The sequence below is a fragment of the Anarrhichthys ocellatus genome, unplaced genomic scaffold (genome assembly GCF_004355925.1).
Source record: "Anarrhichthys ocellatus isolate YVR2014 unplaced genomic scaffold, GSC_Weel_1.0 scaffold86, whole genome shotgun sequence".
In the NCBI taxonomy this organism is placed as follows: Eukaryota; Metazoa; Chordata; class Actinopteri; order Perciformes; family Anarhichadidae; genus Anarrhichthys; species Anarrhichthys ocellatus.
The window spans coordinates 1,126,300-1,148,871 of record NW_022280116.1 but is presented as its reverse complement, the minus strand read 5'-3'; the positions used below and the strand labels follow the sequence as shown (position 1 = coordinate 1,148,871).

Here is a 22,572-nt window from a genome sequence, read left to right as displayed (position 1 = left end):
AATGCCTTACAGTAATAAATGTACTCTATACTGTTACATGTGTTATAACAAGGGTGAGCAGGGGAGGTACTCATTTAAACTTACAGACAAATGCAGAATTTAAACTAACATGAAGCTAAATCAAATTACTAGCTGTTATCAAAGTTCCTCTCTTTTACAAATCTTACGAAGGGGAATGTCGACAACATTAAGAATTCCAATGTTGTTTCCATGGCCGAGGAAAGTTAAATGAACATGAGCTACTCTCTCTCACAGCCAGAAACCAGAGAAGAAAGTCTCAAACTTGGGAATGTTATCAAGTATTAAGTCTGGAGCTGCTCCAAAGACGATGAATGGGAGACGGATTTTCTGGAGCCACAGAATGTTTTATTTTTTATACCCAAATGAGCTTCACTCTATTGTTGTGTTCTCGGTTCTGAAACAGAAAACATACTAAACATTCCCCTGGGTGCTTTCTGTGTCATCCATAACATCTTTCCCCACTTCATTATCTATGGAGCAGTTCCACACTATATCATTTAAAGACATCACAGATTTGAGTTTTGAGTCTAGTTTTTGGATTTGGGAGAAAGTTGTTCATGTTAACTAATATCAGTGGACTGTTTTGGAAATGCACGTAGTTCCCCTTTAATGAACATGGTTTGAGCTTGAATCTTGGGAAGCAAAAACATCTCATCAACTGGTGTCAGAGCGATGAGTTTTCAAAAAAAGAAAAAATATGACAAATTAGCTGAGCCTCGATGAGCAGTCAGAGCTGTCAGCGAAGGCATTAGCACGCCGCTCAGATCAGACTCAGTATGAGGTCTATCATAGAGCTGTCAACTTGCTTTTGGTGCCAATATGAAATGATTGCAAAGTAGGACAGACGGGCAACGGTTAGCTTTTGGAGCAGACAACAAATGGAGTGTTGCTATGGTGACTGCCGGAAATGACCGAAACACGTCCTCTAACACGGGAATATTGCAAATCAGAAATAAATGATTAAGAAGGAAGCATTGTAGATGTTCTCAGCTTGCTCCGAATGTATTTAAAAAAAGATTGTACATTAGAAGTGTCCTCAGTATTATTTTTCATAACGCCAGCTATTCATCACTACATATTATATTCATTATAATAATCCCATAACAGTAAACAGCAACAAGCGGCCAATTTAAATACAAACTCTGAAAACACACATGAAATATGTACAAAATGACTCAAAGGTTATTGTAATATATGACAAATATATATATATATTTATTTATCTATCTATACAGCCTTTATAACAACCTAATAACCTTTGTTTTCGGCCCGGCTTAATCCCCTAACAAGTGTGACCTACTTTTAGGCGTTCTTCATGATGACTATGTTGACTACTTCATTCAACTGGGGCTGACAGTGGACGAGCTGTCATAATGGGCCCCGGGCATGCTCGTCGGGACATTCCTCTCTCGGGCCCCGAGGCGAGAGGCCTGCGCGTGAACAAGTGTGAGGGGACCGGGCAGGTGAAGCTTGTAGCGTTAGAAAACATCACGCTCTTCTGATATTACACATCGGAGTGCCTAAAATAGCCCGCCGGAGCAGCTGCCGACAGTGGTTAATGATGATACTCTATGCACAAATACAGTATGTAGTGCCGCACACTCACAGTAAAAAACGGTCCCAAAGAAAACCTTGCGGTGTCAAATACAAACCTACAGCAGGAAATGTCTTCCCTATGTGTTTACGCTGCACATAAATGCTCCAGGGCGTGTGTATGGAGTGAACCACGTTAAACCGCTGACACCGTATACACTACTCTGCAACATCGTGTCAGTCCCCGAGCTTCTTAATAATCACGTCTACATTGCAAATGTCAAGATAATGAGAAACAGGCTGCACAGATGGCGCTGGCTCCTGACAGAATGAGCTCAGGTCTAAAATAAGGACGGGTCACAAAGTACAAACCACAGTCACACTGGTTTCATTTACATTTACAGCATGGGATTAAAGAGAGATAATGCTGAGGTTGATCAGTGAAACAATACAAGTAATGGGAGTACAACCATTTCATATCTTTGCATGTGAACCAAGAGATGGTAAATAAACAGAACTATTAGCAAGTCGTCAGAGAAGTGCCACGCTTCAGTGGTTCAAAATGTTTAACCTTTTTTTTTTTTTTAAGACTAAGACGCTACAGCCACGCTAGTGGCTTTGTTAGGCCGTAACTGTGTCTATATGCACAGCACAAGCTACATGCTAATGAGAGCGTGGTAACACGCTCGCAATCCCAACATTAACATGCTGTCGGCTGAGTCTCAGGTGACTGAGTGGGTCGTCCATTAATCGGATGATGGGGCGATTTGATCCCCCTTAGTTTAGTACGTTAGCACTAAACATGAAGGATCGTCATTAGGTTTCACATATTTGGTCAGAAACCAAAGTTTTGGGGTATTTCTTTCTTATTTTTTCTGAAGATCACACAACTAAGTTAAGGGATCTCAAATGTTGTTACACGACATGATCGTGAGGACCAAATTTCCTGCCAATTCCTCCAACAGTTGAGTTATTTGAGTCCGGGCCGAAAGAACAACACTGCCTTCCCGAGGGCCCCGCCACCAGCGTGGCTAAAAATAATACAGCGAGAGCTTGACATGGGTGTGCCCGGTTCCTCAACACAATGGGATGCATCAAGTTTATGAAACTGATATAAAGTCTTTCAGATATCCTTTATACAGATATCTCACAGATCATCGAAAGGGCTCACGTGATGCATACAGAAGACAATATTGTGTCACGTCGAGCCATATCAGTGGCTCACTTTGCTCTGACACGGTGTCACGCGGTTCGCAGCATGTGCAGCACACACAGTTTCTTCCTCCAAGCGGCCGTCCTTGTTGCAGGGTTGGGTCCTGATCTGCAGGTGGGTCGTCACACCGGCGTGCTGGACCAGAGACGACCTTTAAAACGCTCGGCTGGTATTTAAGAGCGATCATAGACCAGAGCAGATTTTTATTTCCCCATTTATAATGAATCCCATTAATGTCATTGTAGCTGGATCCATTAGCTGCACTCATTTGCTCGCTGTTTGCTCGGGCCCGGGTGTATAATTAGGAAGCCGATATTGGTAAGAAGAAGCGAAGTGTACGGCAGCATTCCTCACACCTCTCAGACGCTGATAATGAGGTTACGGCATATCCCGAGGGGGCAGCGAAAGACCTCGCGCCATATCGGCGTGCTCCCCCACCCCCAACCCGGACGAGGTTTGCTGCCTCTGCACATGGTTGCCTTCTATTCCCATCCAGACACAGACAAGAATGAGGCCTCCCGCGGCCGCCTATCCGCCACTTGTTACACCGGATATTCTGTCACAATCTGACGAACTCGCTTCACACCCCAGCAGAGCAAGCGGTACGACGAGCCGGGTCAGGCCAGCTCATGTTTTGAACATTCTTGCATCTGAAAATCTTCATTCTCATGTCCCAAGCAAAACACAAATATTGTATTTACTCCAGCTGACGTTGCTGTGCTGCCTTCAGTGAACAGGACATAGAAATACTCGAAACTACGCAGTAATAACCATGTAATCATGGCCATAAAACGGCACATTAGAAATTGCCACCAAACATAGAATTAAACTAAAGGGTCCTGAAGGAAATGATATGGTGATGCGTATTTGGCTACGGCTACTTGTGAAACTACAGAAGGGCTGAAGATAGCTCCCCCCACCTCCCCAACCTTATGTCTCATGGCGCCTCGCTGCTGAATAGCAGCCATGTCTTCGGACTCCTGACCTCTTGGCCAGGAGGAAGTAATGCGAGAGCAGCTTGGGCTCGTAAACTGGACAGTGCTGCCATCTTCTGACTGGACACACACACACACACACACACACACACACACACACACACACACACACTTTTAACTTGAGACAAGACTATTTTGACCACAAAAAGACTATTAAGAGCTTTTAAAAAGTTAAAAACGATATATATACTGGGCAATGCCCAGCATAATAAGCATTTACTTGATGCTTAGAAAAACAGCAACACCTTCAAAGCCCCGTGAAGGAATGTTTCTTGTTTCAAAGTCACACCTGGGAAGAGACAAAAACATCTTTCAGCACTTCACTATGTGCTCATTGTTATCCTTAGCAGCGCCACACGGGGGATTCATGTGACAGTTCGGTGACCTCGTATTTCTCATGAAATTCATACGTTTCAGACTCTAATATAAAGTTCTGTGTTCTTTGCATTTAAAAGCTTGATCTTTTGAGGTTACCAATATCAAACCTAAAGAATGGAACAGAGACAACATCCTAAAATGACACTGTTTTTTTTCCGTTGGTGTTAATCCTAAATGAGGATCCTACCTCATGAAGCCAACCACTGCTCCCAAACGTGGTGTACGAGTGACATTTGATGGGGATGAGATGAATGCTTTCCTTGATACTTAGTAGGCTCCAGCTAGAACTGATTCATCTTGTGTGGGAACACTTCAAAATGTCACATTCAAATCATTGTTAATTTAGCATGATGATATTGAATAACTTGATTTCCACCATCTTGGTTTCTCCTGACCCCTGTGAGAGCACAGGTCCATTTCAAGTGGAAGTATTAACTTAGTAGAATTGTCCCCCTGTGGGAATGACTGTTTTGTACTTGTGAGCTCTTAAATTGAGACGTGTCATAAATTCAGGGAGCACCTGTTAACCCTGAACTACTGATAAGAACTACTATATCATAAGGAGTGCCACACTTATGAGTTATGGCCATGCTTTCTAGTCCCTCATATTCATAATATACGTGGCCTAGGTAATGTACATTTTAGCATTATTATGAGTTCATATTGTTAAAAAAAATACCTTCTTGGGATTATCTTGATAAGATACACTGAAGCAGATCAACATCAGAGTCCAAAACAATAACAGTGAACTGTCAAAGTGACCACGCCCCCTTTGATAGGACCTATTATTTCGGATGTTTTGCGCGCACTCTGCATTTAACACAAAACTCTGACAGCTCAGTGACTTTTTTGGTTGGTTTTGTACCACACATATTCGTTTAAATCTAAATTAGTGTCCAATATGTGCGTTTAAAGCTCCTTAACGGCTGCCAGTGGCTTCGGCCTACCCAGAAGGCAACCTGTTTTCAAACTCACTCAAAGCTGGATCAAAACGTTTAAAACAATGCCGTTCAAGGACTTTATAGTTGTTTTCCCCCGGTGCGAGAAGACACTGTCAGAGCTCGTTCACGTGCACCACTTGTTCACATTTGCGACACCGTGGCGTCCTAAAAAGACACCACCGCTCGTCTCGTTTCGTTGTCTCGTTGACATGGTCAGGCGCAGCAGAAAAAGTGCAGTAAACTTTTGGACAAACTCACCGTCCTCACGACAAGTCGCATTTTCCTCCTCGTCTCTGGTTACTTGCGTGATTATCGACGGAGAATGGTCCATTAGATCCGTCACTCAAAGACAGGGACGTTATTGCTGTATATACAAATGAGTTCGAGGTGTTGTGGCAGAAAAAAAAAAAAAAGTATTTATATTTTGCCACTCCCTGTCTGCTAACGCGCATACTGAGCATGCAACTTAAGAAACTCTGCAAACAGCAGACACGCGTGCAAAGCAAAGCGTAACGGAGCAGACTGCTCTAAAATGCAAAACGTTAAAAGCGTCTAAAATGAGTTATTTCTAAAAGTTGTTACGTTGAATAAGTTCATCTATTTGGCCACGCAAACATGGAACTTGACGGTTTCAAGGAAGCCCCATTCTTAAAGCCACAATGCAGGACGCGAGGCTCGTCGCTGAATATCACCGCACGTGTGTCGGAGTTGCTCGTTTTATTGGGGAAAATGTTATAGGGACATTTCTGTACGTTTCTGATGTTTTATTTTTGCGATATTGTGAGTGTAAATTTGCCGAATAAAAGTGATGCAACATGTATAAAATCGATATTTTTCATGTGGATAATGAAATAGTTTTTGTTTTCTGCCGTTAAAGTGAGACGTTTCTTGTGCGTGTCTTGTTTTTAAAGTTTGTTTTCAAGCACAGCGTTGACGTTGGACGGGGGCAGCCTTGAAACCGACCGAGAGAAGAGGAAGTTACACTGTCTTTAAAGTGTCCACACCTTAGATCAAAGCGACTCTCTTTTTTTGAAAAACCTCCAGCAAGACTCCTCCCACATGTAAACGAGGGCGTTTATTTACGTTTTTTTAAAACCTCTGCAACTATACTATACTGAAAATGGAACTCCTTGCTGTGACTTTCTGCCTGTTTTACTGCATTCGAATCAAATAACTATCACCACACACTGCTGAGTGGAAAAGACAGTGTAGCTGTAATTCCTCTGATCACAGCTAGATGCTGCTGGCAGCATAAAAACAAATCTCTAACTGCACACAGTTGAATTCCATTCATGTCCACATACACTATATATTTAAGTAACCCTCTCATCTTAATGTTAAATGTCAAGATGGCTGATAGGTTTTGTATTTATTATTATGGTAAAATGCGGTCTTTTTCATAATAAATCTTTACTTCCCCCCATTTCTATCAGACACAATACTTGCATAAAAACTTACACAAAAAAAAACAAAAAAACAAAACACTCCAAAAAGCTGTTAGCAAAAAAAATCTTTACTTTTTCTCATGGTCACGACTGAATGTACAGCTTGGAACACATTAGTGATACAGTATATTGTCCATTGGATTGCACTATAAGAGAAAACAGAAGCTCGTCGCATCAGCACCGGTGTATAGTGGAGAGGTTCCATCAGAGGATGTTGACGCGAGCGAAGGACTGGTCTGTGCCCAGGCTGTTCTCCGCAAACACCTCATACCTGCCAGCATCAGACAACTTTGCATTTTTGATGGTCAAGATCGTGTCAGTGTTTCCGATGTCGAAGAACACCCTGAAAGACAGTCATAGTCCCTTTATTATCGCTATTTGATTTCCCTAGAATTAGATTCACATCTCTTCATTTCCATACAGTTATTGGATAATGTTTGTAAATGTGGCATTCACAAAAAAAAAAAATGCAGATTATACATGTACACACATCCTGAAAAAGCATGGTAAACACATATGTATACATTATTCCTGCTTATTGGGTTTCTAAAAGAGACGACCTGTCATCTTCATCGATGTCATCTCCGTCTTTGAGCCAGGCAACATCTGGAGGAGGCTCCCCGCGTATTGCAGCCTTGAGCACCACCGTTGTCCCCCTCTTGGCCTTCATGTTGTCTGGGCCTTTGTAGCAACCTTAGCAGGGACTGGGAAAGCATGATGCAAATACTCCGTCAGCCACATGACTTGTGGATGATCACAAGTGCTAGAATTTGGATGTTGCCTGAAAGATAAAGTTGTACAAAAGACAATAGTAATCACTGTTTAATCTGTTTGATTAAATTCTGATTCCTCCGACCGTGTCAAACGAACAAACATTAAGATTCACGCCCCACCGTAAAACAACAAAAGCCCACTAACACTAAGTACGTGTACACACCTTCCACTAGAATACAGGCCGATCCACACGTCAGTCCGAATGGATTTTTGATGGAGACCGTGTATTTTCCCAGATCAGCCTGCACCCCGTCTCGAACCACGAGTGCCACAAAATCTGGGTCTTCAAAAACGTAGCGGTACTTGCGGCCATCCTTCAGCTGTTTGCCGTCCTTGCACCAGACGATGAAAGGGTCTGGGAAAGCGCTGCACTCCAGCTTCGCGGCGCTGCCCTCGACAAGAACCACATCTTTGAGCTCCTGCAGGATCTTGGGAGGGCCTTTCTCCCGGAGCTCTTTACGCGACCTATGAGAGGGGGAAAAACAGGAATGCAAGAATCACTTTGTGTTATTTTTTTCCTGCCAAAACGGGGTCAGTATGCTTCAACGGAGCACATGCAAAGTTTCGTACGAACAAGGACAGACAGGTGAGGAAAGGGGGGGGGGGGGGGGGGGAATAACCGACGATCCCTTTGCTTGAAGCATACTGACTGCTTTAAAACCTTCTGGTACCTAGCCCTATTTTTAGCCCTCTGCTCGAAAATTGCATACCCATACTAAAGAGAGTCCCGAGCTCTAACTACAGGGTCTATTTTAATAATTTTTATGCTAGAATACTGGAAACACTTGTGAGATGTGTTGAATTGTGTAAATATTGTGTATATGTTACTGGTTAATAACTGATACACTTATGCACACATAGCTCAAATTGAAAAATTTCTAGGTTCGCCTGAAAAAAAGCACTTATATTGAACTTTTTAAAAAAAAATAATGCAGCTGCAAGCCTAAAACTACGCCACAGACATAGAACAACACGTTTTACATGTCCCCACAACATATTTTACTTCGATTGAGTGAAGCAGGCCAGCATAAATGGTGCTAAAAATCAAAATTTTGATTTTCGGAAACCAGCTGTTGCATTGCTGTATACTAATTTCATATACTATATAACTAAATATTAACTATATATTCACTTTTCTTATCACTAAGAGTGTTCAATATTCCTAATAAATCAGTTTGACACCATTTTGAATAATTTTGAGCAGTTACGATGTGTCATATCTGTCATTCATAACAATAAATGGCTCATAATGTGTGTCTATGTGACCCTGGTAAGGCCGATTTACTGTGAGACATTTTTAGATGCGGGATAGTCCAACGGGAGCCATGCAGGGGTGTTTGATCATATCCGGGTCTGTTTACTGACTAAAAATCGCAAAATGCTGGGCGAACCCCCCTCTCTACATGGATTGCTCCACCCCACAGAATCGTCTGCCATTTTGTGATTCATTCCGCCAGCGCATTGATCTCACTCACAGACACGCAGCAGAACATGGCGGGCAGAGCTGTGCAGAAATCGGCTCGAATAAATCCGTTTTTCATCGCCAAAACGTAAGTTTTTTTTACCCATTTTTTTTCTCGTGACCTGCGGCTGATGTTGGCATGCATACCCATAACTTTTGAACGGTTTGAAAGAGAGTAATTTGGACGTTGCTGTGCGTTTCCGGGTCGAATCGTGCCCCTCCTGCATGTGTTCATCCGCCATGTGCGATCCTGCTCCGTGATGAGAGAGCCATAGAGTGAGCATAGGGCGTCGATTTTTGGCCAAAATTGTGGCAAATCTTCTAGATATCTTCCAGATATATTAGTTCATGTATAATTGTGTTTGCAGTGTTTACAATGGCTGGTATGATGATGTTGCTCGGACTTTTCCCGTTAATTCGATATTTAATATGTCTGGAGCAATAATCATATTTCTTTATGAAAAATGCCTTCTACGACACGCTGAATGCTGCACACTCTAAAACAGCCCCCCGTGGGGGCTCTCGGGTCCAACGTTAAACAATAATGCCAGTAGACGTGGGATTGTTTCGGTACCTGTGGCCACGTTACGAGGCTTGGATTCGGATGGCGGCCTCCTGGACCTGAGGATCGTTGATGTTCAGAGTGCACCCAGGTGGGGGTGCAGCCTTCGCCTTGGACATCTGCAGGGATCCGAGCAGGTTAGCACGAGAAGGAACTTGTTGAGGTCATTAAAAAAAAGCGTATTCGATATCCAAATGGCCTTTTTCACAGAAGACATGACTAATGACATTAACGATGGCTCCGTTCTATTCAAGTGTCCCATTCACCACAGCAGGACCCTGAAACTGAGGCAGCTTAATGGCATTCGTCCCTCATTAATTGAATTATTTACACCTGTGCTCTTTCTACTGCGACATGTTAAAAATTCTTCTGTGAAAAGGGCCTTTATAATCTGGAGAAGAGGAGCTCTTTACAAAATGAAATAATGTGCATTACCTTGCCGAGCATTTCTTATTTTTTTACAACCTTGTGTCAAGTTTTCTTACCTCGGAGAACCTCTCGAAGCTGCACTCTCAGATCCACACCTGAGTCAGCAAACCTAAAAACACTTCACGCTTTATGTGTAGAGGTCCTTGGGGATCAAGGAGAATGACTCGTTGGCCCGACGTTCCTTTTCCTTCTTTGGATTTTAGGAAACACTCGGCATGACAAGGCTGATTGAGGATGCGCAACAAATGTCGCAGAGGTACTTTGCCGTTTGTGATTGAAATAAAATCGTGAAACCGATTGTGGCTAAGTGGATAGCAGGGTCGGTGGTTCAAACCCTGGCTCCGGCTGTGTTAAAGCGGCAGCTATAACACAGTCACTCAATAAATAAACAAATTGCGTAACACACACAAAAGCAGTCACATTCATATAATCCCAAAATATAAGAACTTGTCATTCATTTAAACTTTTTTTTTCTCTGTGGGTCTAATATCCATCACGAGGCACTGCAACACATTCCACAAAAATACGGCAAAGGATTTTTAATACAAAACGTGGAGCGGTCAACATCTTTTTCTTTTCTTTTTTTTCAAATCCCTGTTGGCTGCTTACAAACAGTTGTAGTTCCAGTTTATATGATTGAAGAACATAATATATTGCACAGACGTTTAGAGTTGAACGCAACATTTGCATTCTCATGCTGCTCTCGCATGTTTTCATTCAGGTTTAAAAACAACTCCCTCTGTGATTAACTTCTACTCTGCATAGGAAAAGGCAAAAAAAGACAAAAGGGCAGTATTTATCTAGCAGTAGCATGAGAATATATAGAACTAGTAAAACAGTTTCATAGAATTACCAACACTCGCTCTCAGTCAATACACAGATTAAAACAACTCATGTTGCTGCATGTGTGACGCAGCTCGACGTGGTAAAAGTCCTCGGTACTTCCTTTAAGATGAATCCTATCTGTCACAGAGATTACACTTTGTGTGTGAGGCGTGCAAATCCGTACTTGGTATCAACACACGTGACAGAAAAGTGATTTTAAAAAAACTGCAAATGTTTCCCATGCTGGTCTTAAAACTGAATTTGCCCTCAAAAAAGCAAAGCGGTATGAAAGGAACAACACAACTTTTTTTTTAAATTTATACCTCTCTCTCTGTCCCTCTCCTCGCCCCATTTCCAGTCCCTGTTTCTAAAGCGGTCAAATAAAAGCAAAAATGCCCCCAACAATCTTTTTAAAACAATTATAATTTATCCATTTTTTTGCAAATCAACCAGGCGGGTATCGTCACATTTACAATCTCTTGATGAAGAACCAAGACTAGTTTTCTTTTTGTGAAGACATACCTCCTCATATCTCATATATAGAGCACGGAATAAGAGGAAATGTTGAAATATTATTTGAATAAAGCGCTGTATGGATTGTCTTAGGTTCACAACATTTCTGATTTCATGTGTTGTACGCTCTGCAGGCACAACTATATTGCGTGTGTATTGAATCACCGTGTGCTTGTAAGCTTGTATGGGCTGGAAACCAAAAAGTTGCATGATGCTTCATCAAGAGAATCCATAAATAATAATTTACAATTTAATTATAACTAATTCAAATCTTAACTTTATTGATAAAATGTCCGGTCATTTAAAGACTGTAATTTATATATAAAAAAACAAACGAATTTTTCAAAGCAATAGCTGTTAGCAGTTGAAGATGACAGCTAAAATAAGACCAAATGCTCTCAACAATGTATTAATAAACAATCTTCAATGACTTGGAGAGGCTATTTTTATCTTGCCAGGTACGCCATATGTTCCCTCTGAATCTAACACTTCTCCACGCTTAAGATCAAAAATATTGCAGGGAAAAGACATCAACCTCATCAGCCTCATACTGACATCTCCCGAGTGTGAAGGTAAAGTCACCCCTGGCGAGAATTTCACTGCGCACATTAAGTCTGCTAACCCAAGATTGTCAAGAGACATGGCAATCGGTGAATTCGTAGTCGCTTTCGGCATTTTTCGCGACGTAATATGCCGCGTCTATGTTGAACGCTGACAAGAACTGGACTCTTATTTAGCGCTGATTGGCAACCTTAACCCGATTTCATGATCTGATATTTCCCTCAATAACTTTTATTATGAATACAATTAAAGTCAGAGAGAGCTGGAGAGATGAAACACTTTTTACATCATCTATCATCATTTCATTCAGTCACGTGAGGCTGATCGTTCCTGAGTGTTTGTTGAGTTTTATCATTTAAGTTTAACCTGAAACATGGAGCCTATAATCATATTCTAATTAATAATAATAATTCATAAATAAGACAAACGCATTCCACCGGTAGAAATCGATCCTGCGCTTCTAAACAGAACACAGGACAGTTTGTCAACAGACTACAGAGAGAAACACCTCTACAGTGGTGATTACTGTGTGTCTTTATTAGTTTTTAGTATTATTAGTTACTATAATTAAGTACAGTGATCATGTGAACAGACACAAACTTCTCAAAAGTCTCTCCAGCTGTTAAATCTGACTGACAGCTGATCCAGCTGTGATCATCAGCCACCGTCATCAGAAACAGACGTCGCTTCAAGGACGTCTCATGTCTCTTAAAACATATTTCCTCGTTTCCTCTCTCCTCGCATGGTTTCCTTGCGTCTCTCCATGCATCCCTGGTGGGAGGGTCTAAGATGCAAGGAAAGGACGCAAGTGAAGGAAACGGGGATGCAATTAAGAGACTTGGGATGTACCCTTAGGCTGTTAGGTACTTATTTAGATGTACATTATTCATGCATTTATATATATATATAATGGTTAGGGACTATGTTAATATATGCTTTATAAATGCGTATTAATACTGCAATTCATGATTAATTCATGATTTATTAAGGTAGTTACTACTCCTTAGTAAAGTATTTTGTGTGACCTCATCTAAAGTGAGGACTATTTATGCCTTACAAAGCATTTATAAATGACATTGAAAGGCCAGCAGTGCCTCAAAACACATAGCTTTTGAACAGAAAAGGCAAATAGACAAAACACAAAGTGATCAAGAACATATCAATATTTATTGCAAGATGGAAACAATATACTGTCAAATACAAACCTCTCAGCCATTAATTCATGTAAGAAACAAACAGACATTCTCCTTCAGGAGAACATGGCTGGATACAAAACATTTGTAAATATACGACTGGAGCTAACCAGGAGCTTTGCATATTAGTTTACATTTACTTATTTAATTATTCATTTCATACCAAGCATATCGATCTAATTCACATCCACTCCACATATAACAGCTAGTTAGCCATCTGTCACCTGGATTGCTCCATTTACAACGGAGGTGACGCGTTAGCGTGCGCCTGTCTCAGGACCTCTAGTGTTAGCTGGAAGGCGAGCTGGATACTCATCCTCCATAATGTCTAACGTTACGTGCCAGCAAACTAAGAAACAGACGGGCATTGGAGGCCCGTCAGCAGTCATTCTTTCTGGCCCGGATCCGCGCGTCCTTTCAACTTAGGTCGGAGTTTTCCATCGCGTAAGTGCACTTCCGTATCAGTTCCTGAGCGAAACGTTTGTCCCAAAAAAAGTACAATCTTTTCCGTCTGTACAATCTTTTCCGATCGTACTGTAAATGGGTCATAATGTGTGGAGTTTTGTGAAAACTGTGCCATGGAAAACATGGTGATCGCTGAACTAGCAAATAGTGAATTCATGAAATAATTCTTAAAAGAATTCAAAAAATGCCATTAAGAATAGAATGGAATGCTGGATGGAACATGCATGTTCTGAATGAATTAGAATGTTGACGTGTCACAAAGACTAAAGGTCTTTGTGACACGTCAACATTCTAATTTGATCTTGAAAATCTTGCCTCTGCCTTAGTTGTGTCAAATGCAAGATTCATTTCCCAGGCGTCTCGGACCGTGACGGTGAGCATTTGAACTGTCGGGGAGACATTCGCGTCTCTTAAGTCCTGCATGTTGGCATGTCGCTGTGTTGGGCTGCCGTTTCAATAGTGTCGATAGTGGGTGGTCTGTCTTCAAATCATGTGCCAACATGCGTTAGGGTACTTCGCATTGACTGAGAGTTAAGTACTGTACAACTTAGAGAGCTTTGCTTATAGGAGGGATATTTTGAAATATAGTATTTATACTCATACAGTTGTAAAATAATTAACTAACTGTAAAATGTTGGGATTTACTCTAACCTCCTACATTAGGACAGTGTTTGTATGCTCTCGTTCACTCACTCTCTGTGCTTTCTCTCCTCACAGGTTTCTATGGATCATCGTTATATCTGGACGCTGGTCGTGCCTCTAACGTAGTTGTGACATATGCAAGAGTAATTTCCCTGGTTATCCTGATCGTGACAGTGAGCGTGAACTGTCGGGGAGAGACAGTCACGTATCTCGCTGACTCTCGAGTTACAGTCGGGTGTGTATCTCCGGCGAGAGTCCTGCACGGTGACATGTCGCTGTGTTGGGCTGCTGTTTCAGTAGTATCAAAAGGGGATGGCCAGTCTTCAAATCATGTGCCAACATGCGTTAGCGGTACTTCCGGTGTCCGATGTAGGATGATGGGGTAATATACTCTCACCAAACACCTGTCGTGTAAACCAGTAGCATATCTGACCTGTAACATTGGATTCAGAATAGATTTTGCCCGTTGGCATTTTTTGTAATTTAGCTTAGCATGTTTGGTGCCACGATAATAATTTAAGGATTACCAAATCCCTCCTGGATTATCAAATTGTTAGCATTGATTATTTACTGAGAGTTAAGTACAGTACAACTTAGAGAGCTTTGCTTGAAGGAGGAATATTTTGAAATATAGTATTTATACTCATACAGTTGTAAAATAATTAACTAACTGTGTAAAATGTTGGGATTTACTCTAACCTCCTACATTAGGACAGTGTTTGTATGCTCTCGTTCACTCACTCTCTGTGCTTTCTCTCCTCACAGGTTTCTATGGATCATCGCTATATCTGGACGCTGGTCGTGCCTCTAACGTAGTTGTGACATATGCAAGAGTAATTTCCCTGGTTATCCTGATCGTGACAGTGAGCGTGAACTGTCGGGGAGAGACAGTCGCGTATCTCGCTGACTCTCGAGAGATAGTCGCGTATCTCGCTGACTCTCGAGAGATAGTCTGGTGTGTATCTCCGGCGAGAGTCCTGCACGGTGACATGTCGCTGTGTTGGGCTGCTGTTTCAATAGTATCAAAAGGGGATGGCCAGTCTTCAAATCATGTGCCAACATGCGTTAGCGGTACTTCCGGTGTCCGATGTAGGATGATGGGGTAATATACTCTCACCAAACTCCTGTCGTGTAAACCAGTAACATATCTGATTTGTAACATTGGATTCAGAATAGATTGTCCGTTAGCACTTTTCGTAATTTGGCTTAGTATGTTTGGTGCCACCATGATAATTTAAGGATTATCAAATCCTTTTTAATGGATGTTTAATGTTTTTTATGCTTTGTGCTTTCTCCCCTTCGCAGCCACCAATATATCTATCTATCTATATATATAGATATAGATATAGAGATAGAGATAGATATAGATATAGATAGATATATATATCTGTGTAGTCAAGAACTGTCAAATTAAATAAAGTACACATCAATTATATTTTAACAATTAACTGGATGGATTATATATAATTCATATATTATATATAATCGGAGTGCCTACCTCAAGCGAAGGAGTTCAAGTATCTCGGGGTCTTGTTCACGAGTGAGGGTAAGATGGCGCGGGAGATCGACAGACGGATCGGTGCGGCTGCAGCAGTAAAGCTCCACTGGAGGTTTTCCAGGCATGTCCAACTGGGAAGAGACCCCGGGGAAGACCCAGAACACGCTGGAGGGATTACATCTCCCAGCTGGCCTGGGAACGCCTCGGGATCCCCCAGAATGAGCTGGAACATGTTGCCGGTTAGAGGGAGGTCTGGGTCAGCCTGCTTTGCCTGTTGCCACCGCGACCCGACCCCGGATAAGCGGAGGAAAATGGATGGATGGATGGATATATAATACATAGAAAAAAATAAATTAATGTTTTCTCATTTCAAGTAAAAATTAAAGCTGCGAGCAGCGATGAACGGGCCCTCGCACCTTCCCGCGTCTCGGGGGTACTGGCGGGACGCCAGCAGAAGCGGCCATAAATATCTGTGACTATCAAATATTCCACCAGTTCCTGTATCCACTTTGTGGCGCTAGAGAACATGCAAACATGCATTGTGTTGCTCTACATCAAGTATAGACCACATCATGTAAATGTCATATAAATCGGATTCAGTTTGTCACATAACGCTGTCTTCCTGTTGCCAGTAGGTGGCGCTATGACTGAGTGAAAATTGGCTTGTAGACATCCTCAGGCCATGACTGTTATCAAATATGGCAACTTTGGGACACATTTGAGCAAGTCCAGTGGAGTTACATCAGCTTGTTTAATAGCGAATCACCTAGCGGCCACGTCACGGCTACGCCATTCTATCAAACGTAAAGCTTTGAGTAACTTTTAATTGCAAAGGTCTTTAGATTATACTGACCAAATTTGAAAAGGATCTGACAACATCCCTAGGAGGAGTTCGTTAAAGTACAGCGACTAGAAATCATGGGAAAATTCACACAAAAATCGAAATGGCTGACTTCCGGTTGGTTTTAAAGCATGGTCCCAAGAGACTTTCTTTTAAGCCTCCATTTGATACATGTCCCTACCAAATATCATATACAGTGGGTACGGAAAGTATTCAGACCCCTTTAAATTTTTCAGTGTTTCATTGCAGCCATTTGCTAAAATCAAAAAAGTTCATTTTATTTCTCATTAATGTACACTCAGCACCCCATCTTGACAGAAAAAAACAAATGTAGAAATTTTTGCAAATTTATTAAAAAAGAAAAACTGAAATATCACATGGTCATAAGTATTCAGACCCTTTGCTCAGTATTGAGTAGAAGCACCCTTTTGAGCTAGTACAGCCATGAGTCTTCTTGGGAATGATGCAACAAGTTTTTCACACCTGGATTTGGGGATCCTCTGCCATTCTTCCTTGCAGATCCTCTCCAGTTCCGTCAGGTTGGATGGTGAACGTTGGTGGACAGCCATTTTCAGGTCTCTCCAGAGATGCTCAATTGGGTTTAGGTCGGGGCTCTGGCTGGGCCAGTCAAGAATGGTCACAGAGTTGTTCCGAAGCCACTCCTTTGTTATTTTAGCTGTGTGCTTAGGGTCATTGTCTTGTTGGAAGGTGACCCTTCGGCCCAGTCTGAGGTCCAGAGCACTCTGGAAGAGGTTTTCTTCCAGGATATCTCTGTACTTGGCCGCATTCATCTTTCCTTCAATTGCAACCAGTCGTCCTGTCCCTGCAGCTGAAAAACACCCCCATAGCATGATGCTGCCACCATGTTTCACTGTTGGGATTGTATTGGGCAGGTGATGAGCAGTGCCTGGTTTTCTCCACACATACCGCTTAGAATTAACGCCAAAAAGTTCAATCTTGGTCTCATCAGACCAGAGAATCTTATTTCTCATAGTCTGGGAGTCCTTCATGTGTTTTTTGGCAAACTCTATGCGGGCTTTCATATGTCTTGCACTGAGGAGAGGCTTCTGTCGGGCCACTCTGCCATAAAGCCCTGACTGGTGGAGGGCTGCAGTGATAGTTGACTTTGTGGAACTTTCTCCCATCTCCCTACTGCATCTCTGGAGCTCAGCCACAGTGATCTTTGGGTTCTTCTTTACCTCTCTCACCAAGGCTCTTCTTCCACGATTGCTCAGTTTGGCTGGACGGCCAGGTCTAGGAAGAGTTCTGGTCGTCCCAAACTCCTTCCATTTAAGGATTATGGAGGCCACTGTGCTCTTAGGAACCTTGAGTGCTGCAGAAATTCTTTTGCAACCTTGCCTTGCCACAATTCTGTCTCTGAGCTCCTTGGGCAGTTCCTTCGACCTCATGATTCTCATTTGCTCTGACATGCACTGTGAGCTGTAAGGTCTTATATAGACAGGTGTGTGCCTTGGCTGAGAGGTTTGTATTTAACAGTATATTGTTTGCATCTTGCAATAAATATTGATATGTTCTTGATCACTTTGTGTTGTGTCTACTTGCCTTTTCTTTGCCTTTTGTAAGGCATAAATAGTCCTCACTTTAGATGAGGTCACACAAAATACTTAATAAATGCTTTAAAAGGCATAAATAGTCCTCACTTTAGATGAGGTCACATAAAACACTTTACTAAGGATTAGTAACTACCTTAATAAATCATGAATTAATCATGAATTGCAGTATTATAAAGTTTATAAAGCATACATTAACATAGTCCCTTACCATTAGTGCAGTGGTCGCCAACCCGTCGATCGCGATCGACGAAAATCTCCAAAATAAAATAAAAATAAATTCAGGAACACATTGGGCCTCATTCTCGAACATTATCTGAAGTGTCTTCTGAAATGTTTTCTTACGGACTTCGGAAGACCAACGTCAGAAAAGATCTCCGCCTGATTCATGAACACCTGAAAATGGGTTCTTACACAGCCGAAGTGTTCTCAGCTGTGCTCCCCCGAATGAGGATTCTTAAATTGAACGCGCGTTCTCGTGCACCTGGATTTGCATACAGAAACGCCCCGCCAGCTCCTTATAAGGGCATGCAACTGAAGAGACGTGTGCACAATCAACAGACTCCACAGGCAACGCGAAAGCAACTTCAGACTAGGGCTGGGCGGTATGACCAAAAATGCATATCACAGTATTTTTTTTTCCGCGTTAAAGCATTAATTAATTAACGCTGAAAAGAACCGGCCGGCCAACTGGCCAGCGAGCGGTGAACAACTGTTTGTGTGGCGTGTCTTCCGTTCCGTCACTTCCTGTTTCCTTCACCTACATTCCCCTGGGTCCTAAGCCCCTCCAAGTACAGCTTCTTGTCACCCTCGTACCAACGTACATTTATAACAAATACCACACATATTACACGGTAAGCAGCGTTGCATATGTGTCTGACCAAAATACCTTTTATTGTTCAGTCTTTGTTCATCCTGCATCGCTTTGTTCATCCTGCATCGCTCTTTTCTGTTCTTTAATGTAACGTTACTGGAGCGAGAGAGCCTCTCCCAGCTGTTAGCAGACTGTTGTTGGCTAGCTGTACCCAGCATGCAGTTCGGCGATGACATTTTTTAAATGCACAATTATTAGTGTTACAAATTGTTTGTGTCACAAACTGTTGTGTCGTGGTGTTTTGCCCTGTTAAAGAGCGTTAGTTGTGGGTTATTAATTGTTGTTATACAAGTATCTCAATACACTTAAGTTAACTAGCTCCGACCGTAGTGGTCACAGCGGTCTATTGTCTGATTAACACTCCGGAGCAGTAGGTGGCAGTAATGCACCAATAAGATGGATGACAACCGCCGTAAAACTAGAAGTAGCGCTCACGGCGGCGAACAATATATTTTGCTGCCTGTTGAAGAGCGACAGAAGTTGTTTCGGCTGTGCACCGGTATGACGGTATATGAAAAATTCATATCATACGGGAAATTAAAACCGGTATACCGGTTGAACCGGTATACCGACCAGCCCTACTTCAGACTGATTAAAATCATGTCAAAGCGGAAAGTCCTGTCCGGATCTAGTCCTGTAGTGTTTTTCTCTGTACATTGTAATCCTAGTTTGACTTGATTATAGTGAATGCATTGGGTGCCTTCCATTTCAAAATCACACTCTCTGATTGAACCAATCTATGAACTGTCTGAAACAATGGATTTTCGAGGCCCCAAATAGGCCCCCACGCGCGCAAACATGACACGCTCCCCTTGGGGCTAAGCCCCCCCTTTCTTTGAATCCTAGAAACGCACCTGCGTACAATTTTGGCATCGTCTTCCATGTCTACCAGGCTCTCACCTCACAGAGTGGACGAGAGGTAACTGTCCTTTTTGTCTCATTTTTATATATATATTAAATAATAATTTCTGTCAAACCAGCATCATTGAAAACGGTGCTACATAAAATATTCAGAGTGTGTCTAGTGCCTCCCCACAGCTCTCAACATGGCAACGGCTGAGCCGGCGGCTGGAAGTTAACAGCGCTAACAGTGTAAAATGAATGCAGGTAATACACTGAAGCTTAGTTTATACTCAGCCCTGTGAAGCCGGTGCGAGGCCCGCAGTTTGCTGATAAAAACACTATTTACATGTCTAGCCGTTATACAAAGAAGGCCAATTCACTTTTAAATGCTTTGGAGACAGGAGATCTTAAAAATCTTTATTTGAGTAAATATTTTGCAGCCAAATGAAATTGTTTACAAGATATTCAACCTTTGTTTCTTTATAATGCATGTAATACTTGACTTCTTTACAGGTCTTGTACAAAGGCAGTAAAGTAGAGTCCATGATTATGAGATAAGAGGTTACCGATCATTACAATCTCTTTCGCCATTGTGGAGGTCGGTTTAATGCATTTTGCAGGTTATTACAGTCTATGGCATATCTGAGTTACACTTGTTGTCCATTTTTTTTTTACAATTAATTTAGTTTGTATGCCCTCTGGCGTTTCGGAGAATAATGCAACGAAACAGCGCACAGAGTATAAACGCTTCCGCTCATGCATGAGTAGCTTGACTCTGGATAAAGTACCTCATGCAACCACATCAGGTGGGCTGGTGAGGGGGGTATGAGCAGGTGGCTTGGAACAGCATCAACATCTGGGATCCGTCGTGGCAGTGACAGCCAGGAACAACTGAAATCATTTGGCTACACCTTATCCTGACACACAGCCAAGCACTAACATACCTGAGTACCCCCATGCTGCTGGAGCTAAGCGACTCATCGTGTGTGTAAATCCATTCAAACATAATAAATGTGTAACAAAAATGTTTCCTAAGGCAGAAAACAAAAGAGGTTGCTTTCTTGCAATATTGGGATAATTAGCAGGTACATCATCACTGCAGCGAGTTCTGTATTTGATCTACTATGTACAGGGTAATATAAGTCATGTCACTACAGCTAATCTGCACTTACACATTATTCAGAGACAAGGTTAAATGATGGTGTTATTCTTTATTTTTGTTGCTAACAAATCCTAAGTGCAGAGCCATAGGTGTTGCTGTCATGTGTGACAGGAACTTGTGGCTTCAAAACTAGTCCACAAACCAAAGGGTTACGTCACGGTGCCTACCTCCGCTCTTTACATAAAGAATAGATCTCGAGCACTGATCATGAACATCAACGACCCGTCTCTGCTTCTGTCGGTCCATGCTAACAGGTTAAGGGCACATGGAGGCGCCCCAGTATCATCAGTGGGTTTCTAACGTGATTCAGTGTTCTAGGAACACGCGGACTCACTTGACTCGGCAAACGTCTTTTTAGTCAACTCAGAGATGAGAGCCAGTGGATCCTTCACACTGGGCTGAGTGGAAGCTGAACTGGAAGCCAATGTGCTGGCTGTTAGCTTACTGGTGTTGAAGGAGCTAGTGCCTGCCAACCACCAATCACAGTGACCGTCCTGCGTGGAGCCACTGGTGCTGTGCACATTGTCATGTGGAGCAGAAATGGTGATCTAATAACAAATTCCAAAACAAAATTGTGATTTTGAGAATGAGCGGATCATTACTTGTCATTACTATGTTAAGTAACGTTGGGGAGGAAATTTGTGATAATTGTAAGAGTCCTTTTCTATTAGCCCTTGTAGAGAATCCTCCGATGTCTCCCCCGAACTCTATATTTAAAAAAAACTCAGAACAAAAAGAAGTAACTGGAACTGCTACAATCTTGACAATCATTGAAATGCTACAAAAACTCTGGTACTGTAGCACAAACAAGTTGGATTAAGGGTGTGGATCATCGTAGAATGAACATCTGGTCAGGACACATTTGAATATGAAACTACAGACGGATAAAGCAGAGTGTTGCTGTGGAAAAGGCAACAATTGTTTCTGCCCTCCTTGTTTTAAAATTGTGCAGTACTCATCATTTTGGAATCTCGTGAATAACTATGTTTTTTAACATCAAAACTCTACTACAGCAGTTTTAGGCCTTCCGTGGAGGGTTACTACAGCGTACTGATAATGCATTCCCTCGAATCATTGGAGAGTTGACAGTAAGAAAGGAAGTAGTTTATCCAAAAATGTATGCAAAGTTACAAACCTTGAGGTACTAACTTGAAGAGGACATCCTGCCTTGTATGAACAAGGTCCGCCATGTAAAAAAATACTCAGGCTCTTGTAACTTTGTAAGAGTTCCCTTAAGCGTGAAATCGTTCTTTTAGATTCACTTTAAGAACAACAAAAGAAAAAGAAGTGACGTCTCCGTAGACCACAGCCACTGCTGGTTTCTTGAGTGTGTTTTTTTTTGTTTGTTTTTTCGCCCGACTACGTTCAACAACTCAAACCTGAAGGGACCACCCCACCTCACGGCCCAAAGTCTTGTCTCGCTCCGAGGATGTTCCTCCACGCCCGTTAAGTCCGGACACCTGGTGTTTGGAAGCCTGTTTTTTCACTGGGTGACAGGTGTGGGGGCTGAAGCTGGCACAGTTGGCGTGGCGGGGCTGGTGGGGGTTTGTGGCGAGCTCTGGTAAGACCGCAGGAGGACTTTGTGCTTGGTGGCCACCTCCTCTCGCCTGTGCTGCTGGTCGGCCAAGAATTCCTTGAGACGGGTAGTTGTAAAGGTGAGCGTCTGCCTGCGAAGGCGCATCAGGTAGGCATCTTGAAGCCAGGAGTTATTGAAGCAGTCCTTAATGGAGGGACGGGCCCTGTGGAAGACCAGATCATGAGGATGCAAATATGCAAAGATTTATAGAGAGATTTAAAGAAAAGAAACTACAAAAAGGACTGGTGTTCAGCT

The 22,572-nt window shown here is 42.3% G+C and overlaps 3 protein-coding genes across 3 annotated transcripts in view; all 3 read right to left on the bottom strand.

Moving 5' to 3' along the window:
* Window positions 1-5,751, bottom strand: part of LOC116398596 (carboxy-terminal domain RNA polymerase II polypeptide A small phosphatase 1-like) — a 28,450-nt gene extending 22,699 nt beyond the window's left edge. The window contains exon 1 of the mRNA XM_031875044.1: window positions 5,340-5,751. Within this exon, the coding sequence (XP_031730904.1) occupies window positions 5,340-5,412 (73 nt within the window). The 5' untranslated portion in view covers window positions 5,413-5,751. The remainder of the gene's footprint in view (window positions 1-5,339) is intronic.
* A 979-nt stretch (window positions 5,752-6,730) lies between these two features.
* On the bottom strand, window positions 6,731-9,443 carry LOC116398572 (SPEG neighbor protein). Its single transcript, XM_031874980.1, is given in 5 exon segments — window positions 6,731-6,869; window positions 7,087-7,211; window positions 7,214-7,230; window positions 7,464-7,765; window positions 9,337-9,443. Coding segments are annotated over 5 exon segments (690 nt in total).
* A 9,808-nt stretch (window positions 9,444-19,251) lies between these two features.
* The window catches only part of LOC116398597 (striated muscle preferentially expressed protein kinase-like), a 38,627-nt gene continuing 35,306 nt past the window's right edge, over window positions 19,252-22,572 (bottom strand). Inside the window, 1 exon segment of the mRNA XM_031875045.1 lies at window positions 19,252-22,480. Within this exon segment, the coding sequence (XP_031730905.1) occupies window positions 22,225-22,480 (256 nt within the window). The 3' untranslated portion in view covers window positions 19,252-22,224.